We start from the raw sequence: 21301 nt of genomic DNA on the forward strand, positions 1-21301 counted from the left end.
TACTCCACAAACAACTGGAACCTTCTACTACAAAAAAAATAAAAAAAATAAAAAAAATTGACAGTCTAGAGGATAGGACACTAGATGCAAAATATAGAATTATCTATTTAATAGAGTAAAATGTTGATGCTTGTGACATTTTAAAAAATGATGGTAGACAAAGAAACATGTGTTAACATAAACTATATGTGTGCTGTTCAAAAACAAGATAACTTTACTCATTTTTGATCACAGAAACTTTCCTGTAGCGCCAGTCATTTCAGCCATTTAGTTAGGGCAAACTGTATTTGTGGCAGTTTTGAACAACTAATCTACTATTCCATTAAACATTCAAATATCAAACGCTGAGGCATGCATTCATAACTTTCATCATTCACAGATCCTAAATAAAAAAAAATGCCTTCAAGCCAGAAACCCATGCCGTCAAATGAAACACCAAAGGGGAAGCATACATTATCTGAAGAGTTGCAGAAAGAGTGATTCCCACAAGGAAAAGAGGCAATAAAGACAAGTCCAAACTAAGCACTTCTGAAACAAAGCACTGATTCACTGAACACAAAAAACAGTTAATTTCACTTACCCAAAGTACACGACAAACCTTTCTGTTTCTACCCTATTAGCACAGAGAAAAAGAAAGAAAGGAGATGGGGAATGGAATGGAAGTACCACTTGCTAGAATTTCAATTAAATAAATAAATAAATAAATAATAAAGCTTTTCTTTTTACTTTCCAAAAGGTTATAATGTATATTTTATGGGAACCCTGTATGCTTGTTGTTTTCCTGCTGACAAATGCTAGCAAGTGAGCAGTTCCCACTTAGGAGAAATGTCCCACATCCAATGCAGCATGTCAAGACCCATTCAAAGTATTACCTACCAAGCCCTCCTCAAAGAGCTTGATTATTACTAGTCTAGGAAAAAAAATAAAACACACAAAAGGAGTTGTAGTGCCTATATAACAAGAAGTAATCTGGCACAAACTCAGTAAATTTCACTTAAGACAATTTTTATTCAATCACATTACCAAAGTAATATACGCATACATGCATTATATATATTCCTTCAGCTTCTCAGAGTTACACTGCATGAGTCTAAACACAGCTTAGACAACAAGTCTGTTAAGAACAACTGAGGAGTAGTACTACAGTATAGTTGTAATGGTAGCATTACAAAAATTGGAAGAGGGCAGCACACCTGAAGTGTTTACAAGAGTATCCCGACGTGCATCTCAAACACCTCCAGGCGTTCTTTGATAGGACACAGAAGACTGAGAAAAATTCATTATTTAAAAGAGTCACAGTATAAGTCTGTTCTGAATATAGAGAGCTTTCAGGTCAGGAAGCAAGCAGTAAGGTTCAGTCCACCAACAGGTAAACAGAAAATACTGTTCCTGAGGTTTCTCCCTACAAGCCTCATTATGAACACTTCAGTCCTTTCATTTTTCTTCTTAATTTTTTTTTAATATCTCTGACCATGTTTTCTCTGGATAATATCAAAACTGATCAGATTGCTACTATAACATAGTAATGTTAGTTACCTCCTCAAAAAGTCATAAACCGTCCTATGCAAAAATTGAATAGGAGCACCTAGGCATAGCTTTCCAACTCTACACTGCTGTTAAGTGAACAACAAATGGTGCCCTCATTGTAAGGTACACATATGCATAAATTCTCATTACACAGAATACATTAATCAAAGGAAAATTAAAAATTGGCAATAAAAAAAGATATTAGGAAGGTACATTTTAAAGTTAAGTCCAAATTGTTTACTATCCAATACAAGACAGACTTTTTTCTAAGAAAAAAAGACCTCAATTCTATTGCCTTGGAAAATCGCATTGTAAGATAAATACCTTACACACAATAGAATCCTTCAGACTTTTAACTGCTTTCACTGAAATGCATACTTTCTGGTTCAGCAAGCTCTTCACATCTTGATGGTGAAGTCCAAACAGGGCTAAGCTGTACATGGTAAAGCATTCCTTAAAGTGTGGCATAAAACTTTCAGCAGGAAGCTTAGACCCTAAGGCAGAACCCTAAATGCTTCTCTACATCCCGTATGTTTTAACCACCCTGTCCATGGTCCCAGGGGTCCTGCACTGAAGGTGCGTGCCCAGCTGACACAGCAAGGGCAGGACCGGGGCCTGGACTCACCTCCTTGCTGTAGCAATCACTGGGCTGTGCCTGGCCCTGCCTACCATCACCAGGCCTGACTGACTTGTGTTCCCAATTTGATTGAAACCATAGCCATGGCCTTGTTTGGTGAGGCCCCTGCCCTGCCAGAGAACTTATGGGACTGGACAGCAGTGCCACCACAGAGCCTCCAGGCCAACAGCCCCTGGAACTTACAACATCAAAGAAAAAAAGAGGCATTCATACACTACCCCTTCATCACAGAATAACTACTTCCTGACTGCCACATGCTGCATAGTTCAGTCCTGCTTCACTCGGTATGGTCTGTAAAACCAGATCTTTAGGTGCTCCTATAACACTACAATGTGGAAACAGAACAAAGATGGCTATTCAGAACTTCAGAAACCCAACAGAGAGGGCATTAAGGATAGAAGCTAAAACAGCTCCTTTTGTACTGTAGCTTAACCATGGCAAGCAGCTCCAGCTACTGAAGAGAACACTTTACCAGAGTAAAGAGATACAATTCACTGGGAAAGCCACTTGCCATTTTATCTCCTTAACTTTTCCTGTAAAATGGCTATCCATGGACACAAAGGTTCATTTTATTACAGTTTATAAGCCGTGATAATGCTTATGATGCTAATATAAGAAATGCAGTCTCAAGACATGTAAGATATTTCCCATGTGACATTTCTAATGTGAAATGACTGGTCATTAGGGAAGTGCTTTCTTTAAAAAAAAAATCATTATTATTATTGAGCAAGAACTACTGATGAATTAGCACAACTAACAGAAGTTTCAAAATGTTCTTTCACGTTTTTATGCACAGAGTACTATAAAATAGTACAAAGCAGACTTTTGACTAAGTTTAAGGTACCATGGGAATTTTAATGTTATTATGTACTAAATACAATCACAAATAAAGCAGTTATTACGGAGATAAGTAATGGCATTGAAGTTGATGGCTTTGGAATAGGACTGGAACTCCTGCAGAAAGTGAGTATTCTGAGAGACAACTGAATTGCACATGTGAGTCTGTATTGCTGTCATTATTAAAACCACACTTCTCTAAAAGTCTCTTTTCTATCAGAGTATCTCAAAAAAGGGGAATCCAAATTGCTTGTGAGATATTACTCAATTTGCTTCATAAGTTTGCATTCATTGTTCAGCCTCTCTTCATTTTTTTTCAGGATTATCTACTTATTTAATTAGTGGCAGGACCTAGCTGTGAAGAACTGCATTAAAGAAGGATTTGCCAAATTTTACATTCCACAGTGCTTCTCTTCAGAGCAAAAAACTTCTCTACAGGTTTAATCCAACATGTACTTGATTTTATTTTGTTGCTCATAGCAGGAGAGATATGGTGTTATTATTTTTAGAAGTAATAAAAACAAGCCGTAGGTGTTCAATGGTACTCATTTCAACATTCTATTTTCAAAACTATTTTTCTCCATTAAAACAAAATCTGATCTGAAGAAAAAGCCATTGTTTTACTCTGAAAGAGATAACTCATGCAGCACTGCATGTATTACTTAATATAAAATTTAAGTAAGGAAGATAGATAAGGTTTTGAGACAGAAACTAACCATAGGAAATCACCAAGTTAGGAGAAAATCCCAGCTCCACGATGTTGTATGTTTGATTTTCTTTGCATCCCAATGCAAAGAGTAATGCAGAAGATGCACAAACCACTTGAGCACTAATCACTGACAGCCTGCAGTGCTTTAAATGGCATTTCTATGCTTTGCTAACTTTTGACATGTAATAATCTCTTTAACCAAAAAATGTTAAAAAAGAAAAAGCTGCCAGACATGTCTAAATAAAATAGTGAAATTCTGGATTTTACATTTGTAATTTTTTTTTTTTAAATACTTTGTAACTCATGAGTCTTATTATTTTCTACATATACTGATGACAGAATTTCACCTATGGTAATTCAGAATTTACCCTATGGTAATTTCTGTCGCGCCACAGAAATCATTAGTATTGTAAAGATCTCCATATTATGTTGCTTCAATTTTTCTTTATCATACATAGTAAATGAAACTAAGTCATAATAGATGTATATAAATCTGATCTGGCATTCTCAATTCCATGAATGAACACTCAGAAATCACCAGTGCACAAGGACTGTTTAAACAGCCATTGCTTATTCATTGTCACTTTCACAAATTAAAATAAACTTATCAGTATATTCCTCTTCTCATATCCCATAATTTCCAAGTTCTCAATCTTACCACTACTCATTCAGGAGCACAAACACAGGGCTGCCCCAAACCACATGCCAAGATTATGGTCCTACAGTTGAGCCAACTGTCAAACCAATAGCTGTCTGCACCTTAACTGAGGAGATGACAACTGCCAATAGGAGAACACATTGTGTAGAAGGGAAAAGGAACAATGAGATTTTTAAAAAACTGATTTCTAATTGCGCTTACCAGGTAAAATGAACAGCCCTAGTATGTATATGCTTTCACAAAGCATACACACAATTTCCATGGCCTGTTCCACCTACATTCATCAGGAAGACCAAGGCTTTTTCTTTCTCACATAGATTTCACTACAGACATCTGGGTTTATTTATGTTTGGTATCAATTCAGGCCTATTCAGAAAGGGTAGGCATTCAACCTGAAGCTGCTCCTAAAAAAAGAAAATACGAAGAATCTTCAGCAGACACAAGATTTTCTTGTTCTTTGTTACTCATCTATCTTCTCTGGAAGCATATGCTTTATGACATACAATTGCTTTCATTTTGTGGATATAATTCAGAGTTAGCTTTAATATCTGTGGCCTGTGGATAGAGACCATAAAGTAAGAAAGGAAAATACTATTTTAATGGCCTGGAAAACTTCTCTAACAAATATGGATGGAATTAAAGCTCATTTAAAATGTAACTGTCTTAACACCACCAAAAACTTCTAAAGAATATATCCTTGGTAGAATTAATTACGTTGATTAATCATGCTATTACTAATTGCAGTCTACTGAACGCTCTATAAACATATTCCAATGTCTACAGTTTCATTAAAGTTCTTACATGTTCTCTTTTCCCACTGACACTACAATTTATAGAACAGTACAAGCACACCCACAGCACAGAGTATCTTTGTTTTCATGCTAATTCACTACTACTGTGAAGTGCTTGCTGCCAGCCTTGGAAACTGAAATCTTCTGTTTGTCCAGAAAATACCAAATATCCAAAAGGCAACTGCACAAGCTTAACACATAACCCTGCCAGTATTTTCAGCCCTGATATGAAGGGACACCTGCAGTACCAAAACGACAATCTTTGCAGACATGTCATTCTTGGTTGCTGCTAATTAAAGCGAGGGACTTAGAGAAAAGTTCAAATTCTATCTCTTTATTTCTTTTTTTTTCCAGGGCAGACCACCTGTTCCTTAGTTCACTCTCTGACCCTGCCAAGTGTGGGAAAGCTGCTTACTGTTGGCACACTTTTTACTAGCTACTTCATGATCAGCAGGGCCTACTACTCCCACCATACATAGCAAAAGCAGAACACTGGTTATGTTTGTTCAGCTGCCGGTTCAATCCTTGTTGCAGCCATCATTTTCAAGACACAGCCTATAGTGACCGCTCAGAATAAAAAGCAGAAAATTGTGGTTTCATACACCTGTACAGCTGTCAGAATAGAAAAAAATAAACAAACAACACCTTTTAAGCTGCACACTTCTATCTACTTACTTGTTTCTTTTCATTCCACTCCACATTCTTGGCAACCTTACATTCACAAGTTTAGCCATCATTTTAATCTTGCTTTCCCCCTTTGTGCCAGAGACTCTAATGAATTCTTTCAAACCAGTTTCATCCACAGAAAGGAAAGCAGAGAATTGCTTGTAATAGTCTCCAGTTGTTTTTGCCTTGTACAGAATACATCTTTTAATGTAATGAGTAGCCAAGGTAGATTGGAATAAATCATTCTGGGCCAGATGCATTAACTAGTCATTTTTTAATGAAACAAGCCAATCCTGCAATGGAGTAACAACTTTCCTGTTAGAAAAACGCATGCTGTTTGAACTGCGACCTTCTTATAATCAACAATAGCTTGAAGGGCTTCTTGCCTTTCATTTGTTAATGTATAATAACCATGGGTATCTGGTGTTGAAACTCCTAAGAGCTAGTTTATGCTTCCTGTAAAAAACACTTCTTTTGGATGAGGTAAAGACTGTTTAAGTAGATGTTCAATGTGGAAGCTACTGGAGGCATGTGAGACAAGCTGTTGGAACATGTACAGAAGTCACAATTTTTCTGTTAGTAACTCAAAGAGGGAATGCACTCCTGGATATAAACTACTTTAAGTATCTGAGAAGTATCCACATATAAATAGTAGTATCACCTGAAGTTCCTTTCAGTGTGGGTCACCCTATAATCCTGATCTACTGTAGAAAGAAGACTAGAACATCAGCTTTGGCAACACCACTGCATACTCATTAGCAGAAGACTGTGTTGGTAATCACCCTGGGATATTACAGAGGCTAGGAGTTATGAAAGAAGTACCTAACTGTCAAGAGCAAGCAACAGAGAACATGCAAGGCAAACAAATAAACAGCAAGCTATTTCTGCCATAACAACACCACATAGAAATGTTCTTCTGACAGAAAAAAGTTCTTCATTGCTTTTTGCTTCTCACAGTACCTTTTCCCATTATCTCACTGTTACCTTTCTGAAAAATATATGTTAGAACCAAGAGCTATAAAAAAAGAACAAAGCTGAAAGAATTTTCAAAATAGCATGGTATTTTCATCAAAATATAGACAGTTATCAGATAATAAATGCAAAATAGTTTCTTTCATCAATCTCCAGTCAAAGGAGAATCCATACACAGTTTGAATCAAGAGCCTAGTAATTCTTCAGACAGTTATTGACACAATGAGAGTAGTACCTCCTAATTAATAATGTACTAATTTTTATATATAAATGGAGTACTGCTTATGATACATATGAATAGAAATTAGGATATAATACCTGTCCAAAGTTAATAACACCGTTTCATTCATTTCAGGTATATCATCAGCTTTAATAGTAATGTTGATTGTAGTATCACTTTGTCCAGATAAGAAAACAACAGAGCCATTAAAAGGACTTATATCATCGTGTGTTACTGCCTTTTGATTGAATCCAGAGGGCTTCAAACTCCAGAACACAGTTGCTTGACCATCAGTCCCATCTCGATGCAATGCAATAGAAACCTGTCAAACACATGTATTTTTTGTGACTAGATGGAAGAACAATTACTTCCTTGTAAATTACTATTTGAATACAAGCATAAAAATGTTGAGCTTTTTTAGCTATAACTTCGTATGTGATATCAAAATATGGATGAAAGTGTATGTACATAAAACCTTTAACCAGTTATCAGGCACTTAGTGCAGATGACAGATTATTCATATCATGAATCACTAAGCAACCATACAAACAACTGCATGATGAATTTTATGAATGCACACTTCTTCAAAACATAACCTACATTTTAAACATAACCACCATAAATTTACCTTGGAATTATAGTTCAGTGCAATTGTGTTTAAGTCATTTACCAGTTCTAATTTAAGAAATGTGAAATGAGTTATCTGAATTGGGATTTATATTGGTTCTTTAAATTACTGTGTTCACAGTTGGTGAGATTGAAAATATCTGTAGTATCTTTTGATCTGTGTGAGCATCAAGGGCTAAGTAGTTTTAGGTAGTTACAGTGACAACAAAGGCCAGTTACACTTTTCTGCTACTTACTTAATAGATTATTTCAGACCATATTTTTAAAAGGTTTTTTTTTTTTTTAAGCAAGGTAATGTTTGGGATTAGGCATAATTTGGAGGAAAAATAACTTTAAAATGCTACACTGAGTATAGGAAACTATGCTTTCTTCAAATAAACTTTCCATAGCAAAGGACAATGTAAAAAGCCTTACTTACCACTGTGGCAGGGGAATCTTCTGGCTCAGAAAGAATAATTGGGAGATTGCTAATAAAGCCTATTTCTCCATTTGCAATATCTGGAGTAATCCTGAGAGAAATATTTCGAATCTCACCTAGTCGAGGACTCACAGAGGGGACCAGAGGAATTCTATTCACTAGTTCAACTCCTTTGAGCTGTAGGAAAAAGTAAGACCAAATTGAGAAATGAGGAGCTTTTGTAACAAGTAAGAACAGTTCTGACATTTCAGAATAATTTTGAAATGCAGGAAGCATATATAACTCCAGAACGGGTTTTTTCTTGCAAACAGTGCTGCTGTTACAAAAATTTCTTAGTAGACATGTCAAAGAAATTAAGTGGGTGTTGTTGAGCTGTCAGCAGAACAGTGCACCTCCCAGACAAAATACGTTAGCATACTAACTAAAGAGGAGCCCCGTCAGAGATGGAGACTGACCTCTCTAGATAGCTATTCTAGGCTATCAACTATATTGATTTGATCAACACCTTGAATTGATAAAAAAAATGTACTGAAGTTTTAAATTAGGTGTTTATGCTGGAAAGCTCCTCTGAATCCGTTTGTTCAAACAAAAATAATTTTATGGTTCATGGAGAAAGTACAGAAAACAAAGTCTACTGGAATCTACAGTTTGAGAATCTGGGCGAAGTGTCTGGGATGACTGAACATGATGCATTCTGATATCGTATGTGTGTCTTAAAGGCCATACTTCACTGTTACTTGAATTTACATTTAAAAAGGACTTGGAATGAAATGTTTCAATTACTCTGAGGATCTTCCAGGCTTCTTGCAGATGTTGAACATACTAACTTAACAACTGTATTCCAGAAGGCAATTCCTAATCTAACTGTGAATGCTAAAAAATGTATACTGGTAAAACCATGTAATGCTGGAAAACTTTTTTTTTGTCTTTATTTTTATGAGAGTGCACGGAGAAGGAGGTATATGGAGGAAATCTTTTATAGGTTCCAGAAGCAATTAAAACATCTTTGGTAGACCATAAGAAAAGCACATAGCCTGGTAAATTTTAAAGCCCTGTATCAGCACGTTCACTTGAATACTGAAGATGTCTAATTTAAAATGGATAGATTACAAGGGACTAAGAAATGCTTCAGTGATTTCTGTGATTTCTCTTTGGTTGTGCCAAATGGTCCCACTGCGTATCAAGTTCAGCATCTGGGTTGTTCATCCCAGACTACCAAAGTGGCACAGTTAATCACAGGAAGCAGAAATTATGGGGCAGACTTTAATGCAGATGAGAAAAATGAGTAACAAACATCAGTAGCAATACCCAAGTCATTCCACAGCAGTACTTCTGAACAATAATTTGCTGAAATATACAAAAATAACAACAAAAACCCAATGAAAAAATGGAAGCCTTAAAATAGATTTTTTCTTCCTAAAATATTTTTTCTATGAATGCATTTTTCTGTCAGAAACTGTTTTAGTACATTTTTCAGCTAACTTTAATGTGGACAAAAGTTCTCTTCTTATAAATTCAGATAGAAAAAAAATAAAGAAATAAAAAACTGGAAAAAAAATTTCAAATTCTCTAACCACACTCATACATAAAGGCAAGATAATATAAGTTTGACCATTTTTAATTTACAGAGTAGAGCTGAGTTGGAAGGGAACAAATTCTATTTGCTTTCTTGTTATTTCTGAAATTTGTCCTGCTTCTGTAATTTAAGAACCTTATTTTGTTCAAATTCAAAGCCAAGGGATAGACAAAGAAACATAACTCAAAAGGCAGGAAACCATCAACACTGATCTCATTTTGTTAAATTCTGTGATTGATACCTAAATCCTGTTCATTTTTTAAAAAATGTGTAATTATTAATGATTAAGTGCAGAACTCTTTATGGCACAGTTATAGAAACTGTTTCTTTAAAAAGGAAAATCATCTTTGCTTTAGAGCTAAGCTAAGCTTTTTATTTAAAAAGGAATGGTTATTTAAAATACATTCAGGGGGAAGGAGATGCTGCTAAATTACACTGATCATATTAAATAGGCTAAAAAAACACAGTTGTGATACCTGTATGAGAAAATGAGCACCATTTTGAAGAAATGCATCATTTCTTATTGGTATATTTAGAGTTTCATGTGTTTTTCCTTCTGGAAACATGAGAATGTTGGTTCTAGAGATATTTAGAATGCCATCTTTTGCTCTTTCAGGATCCAGATCTCCAGCTGGAATATACAGTGCAGTATAAACTAACTGCACATCTCCAACTGTTCCTCTCTCTCTTGCAAAACTCAAGGACAAAAAGCGTCCTGTTGGATTACTTTCAATCTTCTGATTCTCCAAGGGATAAAATTTTATTAGGCCATAAACATCATCGCTGTCCTGAATGTAAAACAAAAGCTGCAAAACAGAAAACAGTCACGATTACTCAATGCCACAATTACTACACATTATAGTTTTCACACTTTCATGAAAGTATGTCCTTTCACCATGTATTTTTCTCCTGAGTGAATTGGCACTCAAGAAAGAAATCAGGTTGACAATCCCAAAGCGTTCTTTGTGCACAAGCAGCACTACGCTTACAATAGCAACTTTCCCACCAGGCTTCATCTATGTCTGAATGAGCTTTGAATAACTGATATTTTGGTTGAGTAGCCAAGGAGAATAATTTAAATGTTTCAGATTGAGAAAAATGTAATTTTGTTCAACCAATTCTTTCTAAACATATGTTAGAAAAGCAGAGTTGAGTCACAAAAATGTCAGTAATGCTAATCACCCTTTATTTAACAGTTCAGAGGCTACAGTCGTAATCACCAAACCCTCCTCTTGAGGCTGTTGTTCTGTGTAGAATATTCCAGTAGCAACAGCAAATAAGCAAATGAAAATAACTTTTCAGTCTTCTCTTAGTAAGCAGCTAATCAAGACAGCATTTATGTAATGCTGCATACGATGGGAATCACCTAAGCTGAATTCTAGTGCATTGAATAAGCTAGGCCTTTTTATTTATATGTTAAGACAAATAATTTGGATGTAGATCTTTATACTAAGAATATATTAGCTTGCTTCATTTAAACTACTTCAGCCACTTTAGCCAATCCAACAAAAATGGTGAAGTCTCTACTGCCTATCACCTCCTCCAAAACTAGGTCTGAAAGTAAACTTACCTCAGATGGTTCACTGACTTCTGCACCTCCTTGTACTGTATGAGCTAAGAGCTTCAGAAGATAAGGCTCTGCTTCTTCTGGCATATCATCATTAAGAATGTTCAGAGGAAGTGTAACCAGCATCTGTCCTTGATCAAAATATATTTCCCCGGTCTCTGGAATGAGGTCTACAGTCACAGGTGAGGGATCACTGCTATTTCGGATTATAACCCAGGTCACAGAAACATTTCCATGTGTTCCACCATTTCTTACTATTGTGATCCCTTCAAACCTATGGTTTTGAATGAAATAAAAGCTCATAGCATATCATTATAATTAGTATTTGCTAATTTAGTTATCCATGCACTGGAAGATTTACAGTGGCTTCTGCGGAACAGGTTGGGCAGAGAATGGCTTGAGAGCAGCCCTGAGGAGAAGGCTTTGGGGCTGTCTTTTGATGAAAACCTCAACACGAGTGCTTGCAGGCCAGAAGACCAACTGTATCCTGGGCTGCATCAAGAGAAGTGTGGACAACAGATCGAGGGAGGTGATTCTGCCCCTCTACTCAGCTCTCGTGAGACCCCACCTGGAGTACTGCATCCAGTTCTGAGGCCCCGAAAACAAGAAGGACATGGACATGTTGGAGTGGGACCAGAGGAGGGCCACGAAGAAGATCAGAGAGCTGGAGCAGCTCCTTTATAAGGACAGGCTGGGAGAGCTGGGGCTCTTCAGCCTAGAGAAGGGTTCAAGGGGACCTTATAGTGGCCGTCCAGTACCTGAAGGGGGTCCTACAGGAAAGTTGGGGAGGGACTTTTTATCAGAGCATGTAGCAACATGATGAGGGGAAATAGTTTTAAACTGGAAGAGGGTAGATTTAGACTAGGTATAAGGAAGAAATTCTTTACTGTGAGGGTGGTGAGACACTGGCACAGGTTGCCCAGTGAGGTTGTGGATCCCTCCTCCCTGGAAGCATTCAAGGCCAGGCTGGATGGGACTGTGAGCAACCTGGTCTAGAGGCAGGTGTCCTGCCTACAGCAGGGGGGTTGGAACTAGATGATCTTAAAGGTCCCTTCCAACCCAAACCATTCTGTGATTCTATGATTCTACGATTCTGTGAATCAATATTAACTGCTGCAACTGACATCTCGTCAGGGCTTAACATTTGTAAAACTTCAGCACTCATGTAGAATTTTCGTGGAGTGCTTATTCATGAGCTAATATATCTAATGAAACTAGTAATACATCTAAAGAATTTCTTAGAGCTTATTTTGTTTACAATGAGAAAGATACTAAGAAGTGGAGACTCGGCACGTTTTACATTTTTCTCAGGAAATATGTTAAATTTCAGAAAACTTCTCTAATAATTTTCTACACTTTTTTACAGACTATATCAAAATACACTTCCCAGGCATCAATGTTTAAATGACAAATCTGAGTGAACATTTTGCTTCTGTACTGAAATATGAAAATATCTTCATGGTAATGGAAATGTCATGTTTCCTCCATCTGACTGCATATGAGAAACAATGGTGAATACTCAAGTGCTGGCCTCTATTTGCTGGAAATTGTTCATAAAATCATAGCTTGATACATTGCCTGTTTCTCTGAGGATAAAATCAGTAGTAGCAGTGGATATTTTAAATGGTTATATCACCACTGTATAATCAGTGCTGCCTGTAAACATTTCTATACAGCTTTGATTTTAATTTATCTGTAAAATTACACATATTTTAACTTTTCAGAAGTTTAAAGGTATTTAGCATTTCACAGAAGACATTCAACACTTTTTTGTTTTCAATCAGACACTGATTTTATACAGTGTATGCAAAAACTTACTGGGAAAGGAAGCCTGAAATCTATTTCCCACTGTTATGGACTGGTGTATGGCAGTATCACAGCTTCACTGATCCTGATTTTAGATTAAGGACTTTTCAGTATCTTGATAACATCATTAAATATTTACAGTTTTTATATACAGTTCATAAATATTAAAATAATTCTGCATCATTAGACACTATTCCCTTGAAATCTTTATAGACGTAGTTAATAATAATTAGAGTAGGTGATTTTTATATTAAATTTTCCATAGTGATTTTATAATTACGGTAAATGAAATCGTAAGGATGCCTAACAGTGCCAAACAAATGTGACTAGATACTGTCTGAAGATCTGTAGTACCTTGAAATTTGGTCTTCGTCAATGGTAATAGTCTGAGCAAACAGGATACTGTTGATTGAAAGCACTCCATAGGGTTTATCATTAGGTTGGATGGTGATATGAACAGTAGATGGATTAACCAAAACAGCATCTCCCTGTAAAGTGTCCTTAAGAAGCACAATCTGAAAGGTCTCAGCAATTTCTGGTATGGCATCATCAAGGATCTTGAATTTCATATATATTTCATGAACTAGAGGTGGGAAAACAATAGTTGTATTTGGCTGTAGATCGAGGAAGTCTAAATTAAGCTGTGCATGTGATGTGGAATTCCCAGTTATGATGGCGTAACTGACAGATACTTCACAATCATCAGGTCCAATTAATTTTCCACTGTCATCTTTACCGCGAACCACTTGAATTCTCAGTACATCAACCTCCTCAGGTACCATGTAAGTGCTCTGAATGAATCGCACAGGACTGTCATTTTTCCTAACATTAATCTGAATGGAGTTTTTTGTGGTGTTGATTTCAGCCCCTCCTTCCACACTCTTCAGATAAACAACAAACAATTCATCATTTTCTGGTATCTGGAAAAATAATATTAGAAACAGAGTGTCACATTTCAAGTATATGCAGAACTCTTAGTGAGAAATATGTTTCATATATTTTGCAGAAAGGCTGAATAATACAAACCTGAGAATACTTTCCATATTAAAATGAATGGGCAAGAAGTCTTTCTTGCAGCTTTGGCTGAAGATCCCTTCTCAAAACAGAATGTTTCCATTTTCTAAAATATAATTCTATGTTCTGGCAGTATGAAAAAGTGGGAAAAGCCAAATAAAAACAAACAAAAAAAAAACTAGACAAGAATCAGAAAAATCTTTTCAATTTGAGACTGTGAGGAGATCCAAACTCAACTTTTGGAAGCCAAGCACTCTGCTTGGGAACAAATGTTCCTCCCAGTTATTTAGACTGACATCTTGATTTGCTGATGTTAACATTTATTTACCTTTATGCATGCCTGAAAGAATACAGGAGCAACATATGTATACAAATCACTTTGGTTCTTTTTTTTTTTTTTTCCTCCCCTATTTTCAGACAGACAGACAGACATCCTCAGGGAGAGTTTCAATCACAGATCTAAGGACATGCTTTCTGATGCTAGGCTATTCAGTAGACTTTAGTTAAAACTAAACTGTAGTTTTAATCAATCACCTTGTAGAAATTCCATTGATTCTATGATGACTGGTGCAGCAGGTGATAAAGCATGGCCTATAAGCCTCAACTCACAGAATTTAAGGATATTTTTCCTTCATATTCCTACATTTTATTCCCTAAATTTTGATTTGCTAAATCTATTTAATTCAAATATATATTTGCTTTATTAACATAGAAGTAAATCTTTAAAAATTACCTATGATCTTTTCATTTCATCCTACTTGTGCTCTCTCAAAAAAACCAGCATAATTTGCTTCTGAGAGAAATTCCACAACAAAATTGCTTATCTATTGCAACTGAAAATACATTCATGCACTTCTGTTTACTAAGTTAAAAAAAGAATTACAATTCCCTGTGGTGCAATATTTCTTCCCTTTTATTTTAATTTGTTAATTGACCACCATCAGATCATCTTCGAGGACTAAAAGAGCAAACAGGCAGCTGCTTTTATAGCTGAGGCCAGTTTTGTCCCTTGTTTGGCTTACAGCACTTAAACCTTGGTACTGTTGTTGAATGATGGAAATTACTTTTTTTTCCAATGTGACGTTTGCAAGCTTTCAGTCACCTTTCTACAGTGAGGTTCAACACAGTTGTTTTATCTTATTAAAATCGATGTTAACTTATGTTTGTTTTAGTTTACTAACCAATATACTGTCTTGCACCACAAAATATGCACTTAAGCAACAATCAGAATGTATATTCAATTTTAGTTGCAGATTACATTTTATTATCTTATACAAATAAGACAACATGGAGCTTTTAATTGCATCATGCTTGGCTAATAAATGCACTCATCAAGTTTCAAATACAATAAGATAAATTATTTTCTTTCGTTTTCTCTTAAACAAAATATTCCTTTATTCCTTACTAAAGCAGGAAATGTATACACTAAAATTACTCTAAGCCTAGAGCTGCGGAAATCAAAACAATAGTCTCCTTACTTCTGTATAAACGAGTATCCAAAAAAAATACTTGTCACATTGTTTTTCCTAACTTCAAATCTTAAAAACTCAAGTTAAATTCTGACAGTAACACTGGATTATTGTAAACTCTATCATCATAATCAACAATACATGCTTTTATCTAAAACTCATCTTTCACATACAGCTGTGAAAAACTTTCAGAGTGGAAAGTCACTGACCAGCCATACTGATACAGATCTCTTTCAGAAACTTTGAAAGCACCTCTCAGAGAAAAAAATAATAAATTCACATCTTCCCAAAAGGAAAAATCGTAACAATTTATTCCTGTGTTTAAGCCACAGAAATATGTTATCTAGTCAGACAGGTGTTTCTACACTTCAGCACACCAGCCTGGCACAGTTTCTAAACACTAGAAGTATACGTAGAAATGTGGACCAACGATTTTTATAATGCAAAAATGCAAGAAGTTGCTTTAAATTTACTCGCTTCTGAGATAGATGCCTTTCACTTCTAATTTTTTTCTTTAATTTCCTTATCAAGTTAAGTTGCTCTGTATCATAGTAACTTATTTTCTTTATTCTGAGATTAAAAGAAACTTTCTCAACATATGAGTATTTTTTTCAATTGCTCAATCTGAAAATAGAAAAATATTAATTATCACCTTGTATTCATGCTTTTCAGAAAACTGCCTGTTTGTTTCAGGAATCTCATCTGTTTTCAGAATTTTTTCAAATATGTTTCTTCTCTGAAATGTATCTACATAAAACCCTACAAATCCTCTTCTTTTAAGCTTTCCCTCTGAATATTCAACATGCTATGTTCTTTCTTTAGTGAAAAACATACCATTTCTACTCTTCACACATATAAGAGTGAATCAGGCTTACTGAAGAATAAAATGGATTCATATGCATTGTTAATAGAAGACAGAGGATCTGCATAGGCATCAATGAGGATGTATTAAAAAATGCACCTTGTAAGCAACATCATGATTATCTTAACTTTGCCTAAAAAATTAATGGAGACAAGATATATATATATATAAATATAACCTCAATTTGCAATGCAGAAAATTAGGGAAAAGCAGAGTACATTTAAAAAGAAATGCTGAAAGATAAGCTGATGTCTCGTTTGAGAACACCATCTTTAGCCATGCAACAAGGATTGTTTGAAAAAAATGGCATAATAGTTCATTTCTATGTTTGCTGCAGTAGCACCTACCGGTCAGAGAGGCCAGGGTATGCTCAGAAACTAAAAATATTCACTGATGGGAATTAAAGAAGGATCATTAGAAAGACTGAAAATAAACAGTCCATGAAATGAAAACATCAATTCATTAACTTTACTTAAGCAAAGCATTTTTATAAGTTGTTACACCAATGTCTTCAGAACAGCAGTTAACCTGTTCTTACCTGATCATCAAGCACAGTTAAATTATAAATCAGTATAGATCTTCCAGGAGTAAACGTAATGTTACCCCTGGCTGGACTAAAGTCTTCTTCGGCTGGGTTTGGACCATCTTTTATCTGCAAATAATTAATTTTTCTTATCAGAAGTATATAAAACAGGAATACAAATCTGGTAGAAGTACAATAGCCAATATACAGTATGGCATGTTTAGTCATCTCCTAGTTACAAATACGCATGTTCGGTTGTGAAGACCTACTCTTTTTTGGTAAATGGAGTAAGTCAGAGTAACCAATCTGAAGAAAGCATGTATTGCCAGAATAGAAGGAAGAAAATTACTTCCATATAGCGGACTTCCTATGAGGACCGGTATATTCTGATGCATAATTGATGCTTTGACATTAACAAAATAATATACATTAAAATTCAGTTTAGATCAGTAGTGTTTTATGTTAAATTCTAAAACAAATAAATTATTGGTTTTGCATTCCTTCTATCTTGACTATCTAGACTTGTTAAAGATGCTAAATCTAAAAGTGAAACCTGAAAGACAAGGAGGTCACTTAAAAGCAATGGGAGGTGTTTTTGTTTTGGAAAATCTTCAAAATTATTTTTCAATATATGTATATAAACAGTGCTGTGAGATGGACCCGATTAATGTCCAGATACTAAAATTTACTGAACCATAGAACAAACAGATCTGCAATAAATTACATAGAGCATCACAACCATTACTTTAACTATTCATGCTATATTCAGAATGAAATAAAATCCAACACAAAGCTTTTCAGATTTTGACAAATCTAGATTAAACCCTTGATGTTCCAGGAACAGGAAACTGATACAGAAATACCCATTTGAAAAATTTTATGTATAATTTTAAGTTATGCAATAGAATCTGAGGTAGATGATAAAGCAATAAAAGCAATAACTTTGTCACATTCAAATCAAGTAGGTAAACAACAGCATAAATATTCAACATACGTAATTATTTTGAAAGCTTTAGTTTCTGGAGATTCAAAATACAGATAAAGATACAGAAGATTATAGGCAGAGAATTTCACCAAATCCCGAGTTCTCACACCTATACGTTCAAATTTGGGCTAACCTTTAAAGAGTCACTCTGATGTTTATATGTAAAATATATATGTATATAAAGGACACTTATTACACACAATATGCATTGTTTTCCAATAATATAAACTAATAATGCATCAAGTGCCCTCCTAAATGACAGAGAATACTCAGTTTTCTGTAGTTCCTCTTAATATTTATTCAAATTAAACAATCAGCTAATTACAGTATTTTCCATGGCAGGTAATATGAATCCATTTTATGAAATAGATTTAGCAATTGCAGATGCAGGCATTTTGCTCCTCCTTTCCTTTTACAAGCAGTTCAATAAATTGTGATTATAGCATCCTAGTTTCATCCAGCAGACTAAGGTAGGAAGTCTTTTAGATAAACTCACCTCAAAAGTTATGATGACCGTCCCATAGGTTCCCCTCTCTCTAATAAGAGTAAGAGGCACAAATTCATTTCTACCCCTGGGCTCATTCACAGTGATTAAGGCAGACTAATGAGGAAGAAAAGGGACAGACAATCAGGCACAGATCAAATATCACAGCAGAATGAAGAAACTGTTGCCATAGAAATACCAAACTCCCACAGACAAGTTAATCCAATCTACAAACCAGTCCCCTGATGGCATAAATTTCCTAGCAACCAATTAGTTCAGCTAATAAAAACCTTGAAAGATTTCAAATAAAAATGTATCATGTTATGCAATAGGGTTGTTTTGTATTTTTTTTTTTCTGTAAATGAACATAGTCAATAGACATGAAGCACTGGCATAATATCACTGTTATTTTTAGGAGCTCCTAACCTTTTAAAAATTGATTTTCACCATTATTGGGTAAATTATTAGTAAAGTAGCTATAAATTAACTCTGTCTATTACAGGACAATCATTTAAATAATTAGGTGCTTTTTCAGATGGTTGTATGTGGCAGATGTTAAAGACTTTCACTAATTCAGTGAAGAGCTTGGCTTAGTATTGTAGCTCTAAAATTTTCACACGTTCATGTATTTTTTTCAGAGAAATCCTATAAGAAGATTTTGTTGTGAGAAAGCTAGAGGCATAGACACTTTTTATACTATTATGAGGCTCTTAGGCTATTTCTGAACACCTAAAAGCACAGAGTAGTATTAAAGCTGTATGTACGCTTAAATTACAAAGACATGTATGAATTGCTTCTAGAGATGTTTTCAAAGATGTAACTTAGAATCCATTTTCAAGGGATTCAGCTGAATAACAACCAGCATCTTTGAAAACTGCCCCTTTATGCTTTCTAACATTTTTACATACACCATAAAAAAAAAAGCCATACCATGTTAAAAGAAATTATTCCAAAGGCATTGTCATTTGATAATATTGTTACAGTGACAGTCTTGGGTGAGCCAAGCTTTATCTTTGCAGATTGTTTCTAAAATTAACAAAACAAAACAAGATATTAAATATGAAAAACACAGGAAAAAATAAAACATTTAGATTTTACTGTGTTGTAAAGTAAATATTACTCTGTGGGAACTGTTTTTGTTTTTATTAGGTATTACACTGAATATTACTTAAATTAATAGAAAGCACCAAAATAGTTTATTGTCATTGAAGAAATATATTCTGTATGGTCCACAAAGAGCATGAAACAAAACTTGCAAATAATTACTTATAGTTTGGCAATCTAGTAATGACAACATAGGTACAGAGAACTATATTTGAAGCAACACTGCCAGGAACTCACAAGTTGTTCTCTTTTCCTAACTTCTGTATAAAACCAAGACTTTGAAGCTGAGATATCAACTAAGGAAACACATTGTTTACAGTAGTTTAAAAATGAGCTACTGCATCTACACATCAAAAGAATTGAAAACATGGAATTTGCTGCCAACATTTCCTGAGGAACAAAAAAAGCATAAAATTTTTCCATACTGAACTAACTTCAAATTCAGTCATGGTCTGTTACTGAAAAAAAAAATTGAACAGGAATCCCACCTTAGTAGCATGATTTCTGTAAGGTAGAAAAATATGCAGAGATTTATCAATGTTTTTTTAAATGTGTTTGGTTGTTTTCAGAGGAGTCTCATCTATTATTTGCTTCTGGAGGACCAGAAATCATGGTTTTCCTTTTGCTACTTCCACTCTCTCTTTTAGGTACAGTGTATACAATAAAACAGGAGAGGATGAGTCTCTTCACAGTCTAATTCTTTGGCACTCTAGCGTGACCCCTTCAAATGTCCACTACAGAATGGAATGCCTGCTTAAGTTTCAGTATGTCTATACTTCACAGCAACAACATATAGAGACACTCAAAGGAATGGAAAAACCTAAAGGAGCAGTAAGAACCGTTCTGATTAGTCTCCAAATTTTAGTTCATACCTGTTTAAGATTTAGACTCACAAGAAGCACGACTATGCAGAATTCTATGGAATACCATTTGTTTATGTCAGACTACCCAGATTATTCAGCTGGATAACAGATAAATTGAAAAACATAGACTTACTGGTAGTGTCAAGTAAAATGTGAACGTCTCATCAGCCTCTGGAAGGTCATCATCGCAAACAGATATATATACTGTTCGGTTTGTTTCTGTATCAGGTATAAATGCAGCTGCGTATGTGTCAAAAAAGTCTCCTGTGTCTTCTCCATGAATCTACAATAAATGCACAACTGAATGTCATCTCCTTCCTGTACAATCTTCTATAATATTCTGGACTGATTTCCCAGATTTCATATACTTCTCTACGAACATGATTTCCCCCGCTATTAACTCTGCTGTTACACAACTTATTTCTAGGTAATGGTACAGATAATGGGCCCTTGTATCGGTGCTGAGTAATCAGAAACAACAGCACTTTACTCAGAACCACGTACAACATCCTTCCTTGTCACTCGATATCTTTTGCATAATGAACCATATGACTATTTCTTAATGGAAAGACTGTTCCAAGCACAGATCCACATGGTTTATATTAGCCCACCAGAACTGAACTTACCTTAAGATATAACTGCCTTCTGCCTTCCATCATCATTCTAGGAAATAGGAGGAGACTACAAATGTAACCTATAATGTTTTGATTACCATTGCTGGGAAAGATTAATTCTTCTAAAATGTAAAGCTCTGCCTTCACTTCGCTCAACCAAAGAATACTGTACTGATTCAATGATAAGTAAGGTGGTTATAGGAGAGACTACAGAGACAGTGGTATTAAGATGGCAAAGTCTCTAGGTTAAACTTACTGTTGGAAGTTTAGACTAACTGGCGTCTTCTTCATTATATTTGTCTTTTGCAAGATTTTCTTGATTGTAACAAATTGACAAATTATCCAGTGCATTCAGTATGTCATTTTAAAACC

General features: G+C 35.1%; 1 protein-coding gene across 1 annotated transcript in view; it reads right to left on the reverse strand.

Moving 5' to 3' along the window:
• ADGRV1 (adhesion G protein-coupled receptor V1) overlaps positions 1-21301 on the reverse strand; it is a 257698-nt gene that overhangs the window by 234809 nt on the left and 1588 nt on the right. Inside the window, exons 2-11 of the mRNA XM_021381087.1 lie at positions 20449-20598; positions 19279-19374; positions 18361-18465; positions 16895-17008; positions 13366-13931; positions 11209-11479; positions 10115-10444; positions 8063-8239; positions 7116-7339; positions 581-613 (exon numbers count right to left, since the gene is read on the reverse strand). Of these exons, the coding sequence (XP_021236762.1) occupies positions 581-613; positions 7116-7339; positions 8063-8239; positions 10115-10444; positions 11209-11479; positions 13366-13931; positions 16895-17008; positions 18361-18465; positions 19279-19374; positions 20449-20598 (2066 nt within the window). The remainder of the gene's footprint in view (positions 1-580; positions 614-7115; positions 7340-8062; positions 8240-10114; positions 10445-11208; positions 11480-13365; positions 13932-16894; positions 17009-18360; positions 18466-19278; positions 19375-20448; positions 20599-21301) is intronic.

Source organism: Numida meleagris, chromosome Z (assembly GCF_002078875.1).
Source record: "Numida meleagris isolate 19003 breed g44 Domestic line chromosome Z, NumMel1.0, whole genome shotgun sequence".
In the NCBI taxonomy this organism is placed as follows: domain Eukaryota; kingdom Metazoa; phylum Chordata; class Aves; order Galliformes; family Numididae; genus Numida; species Numida meleagris.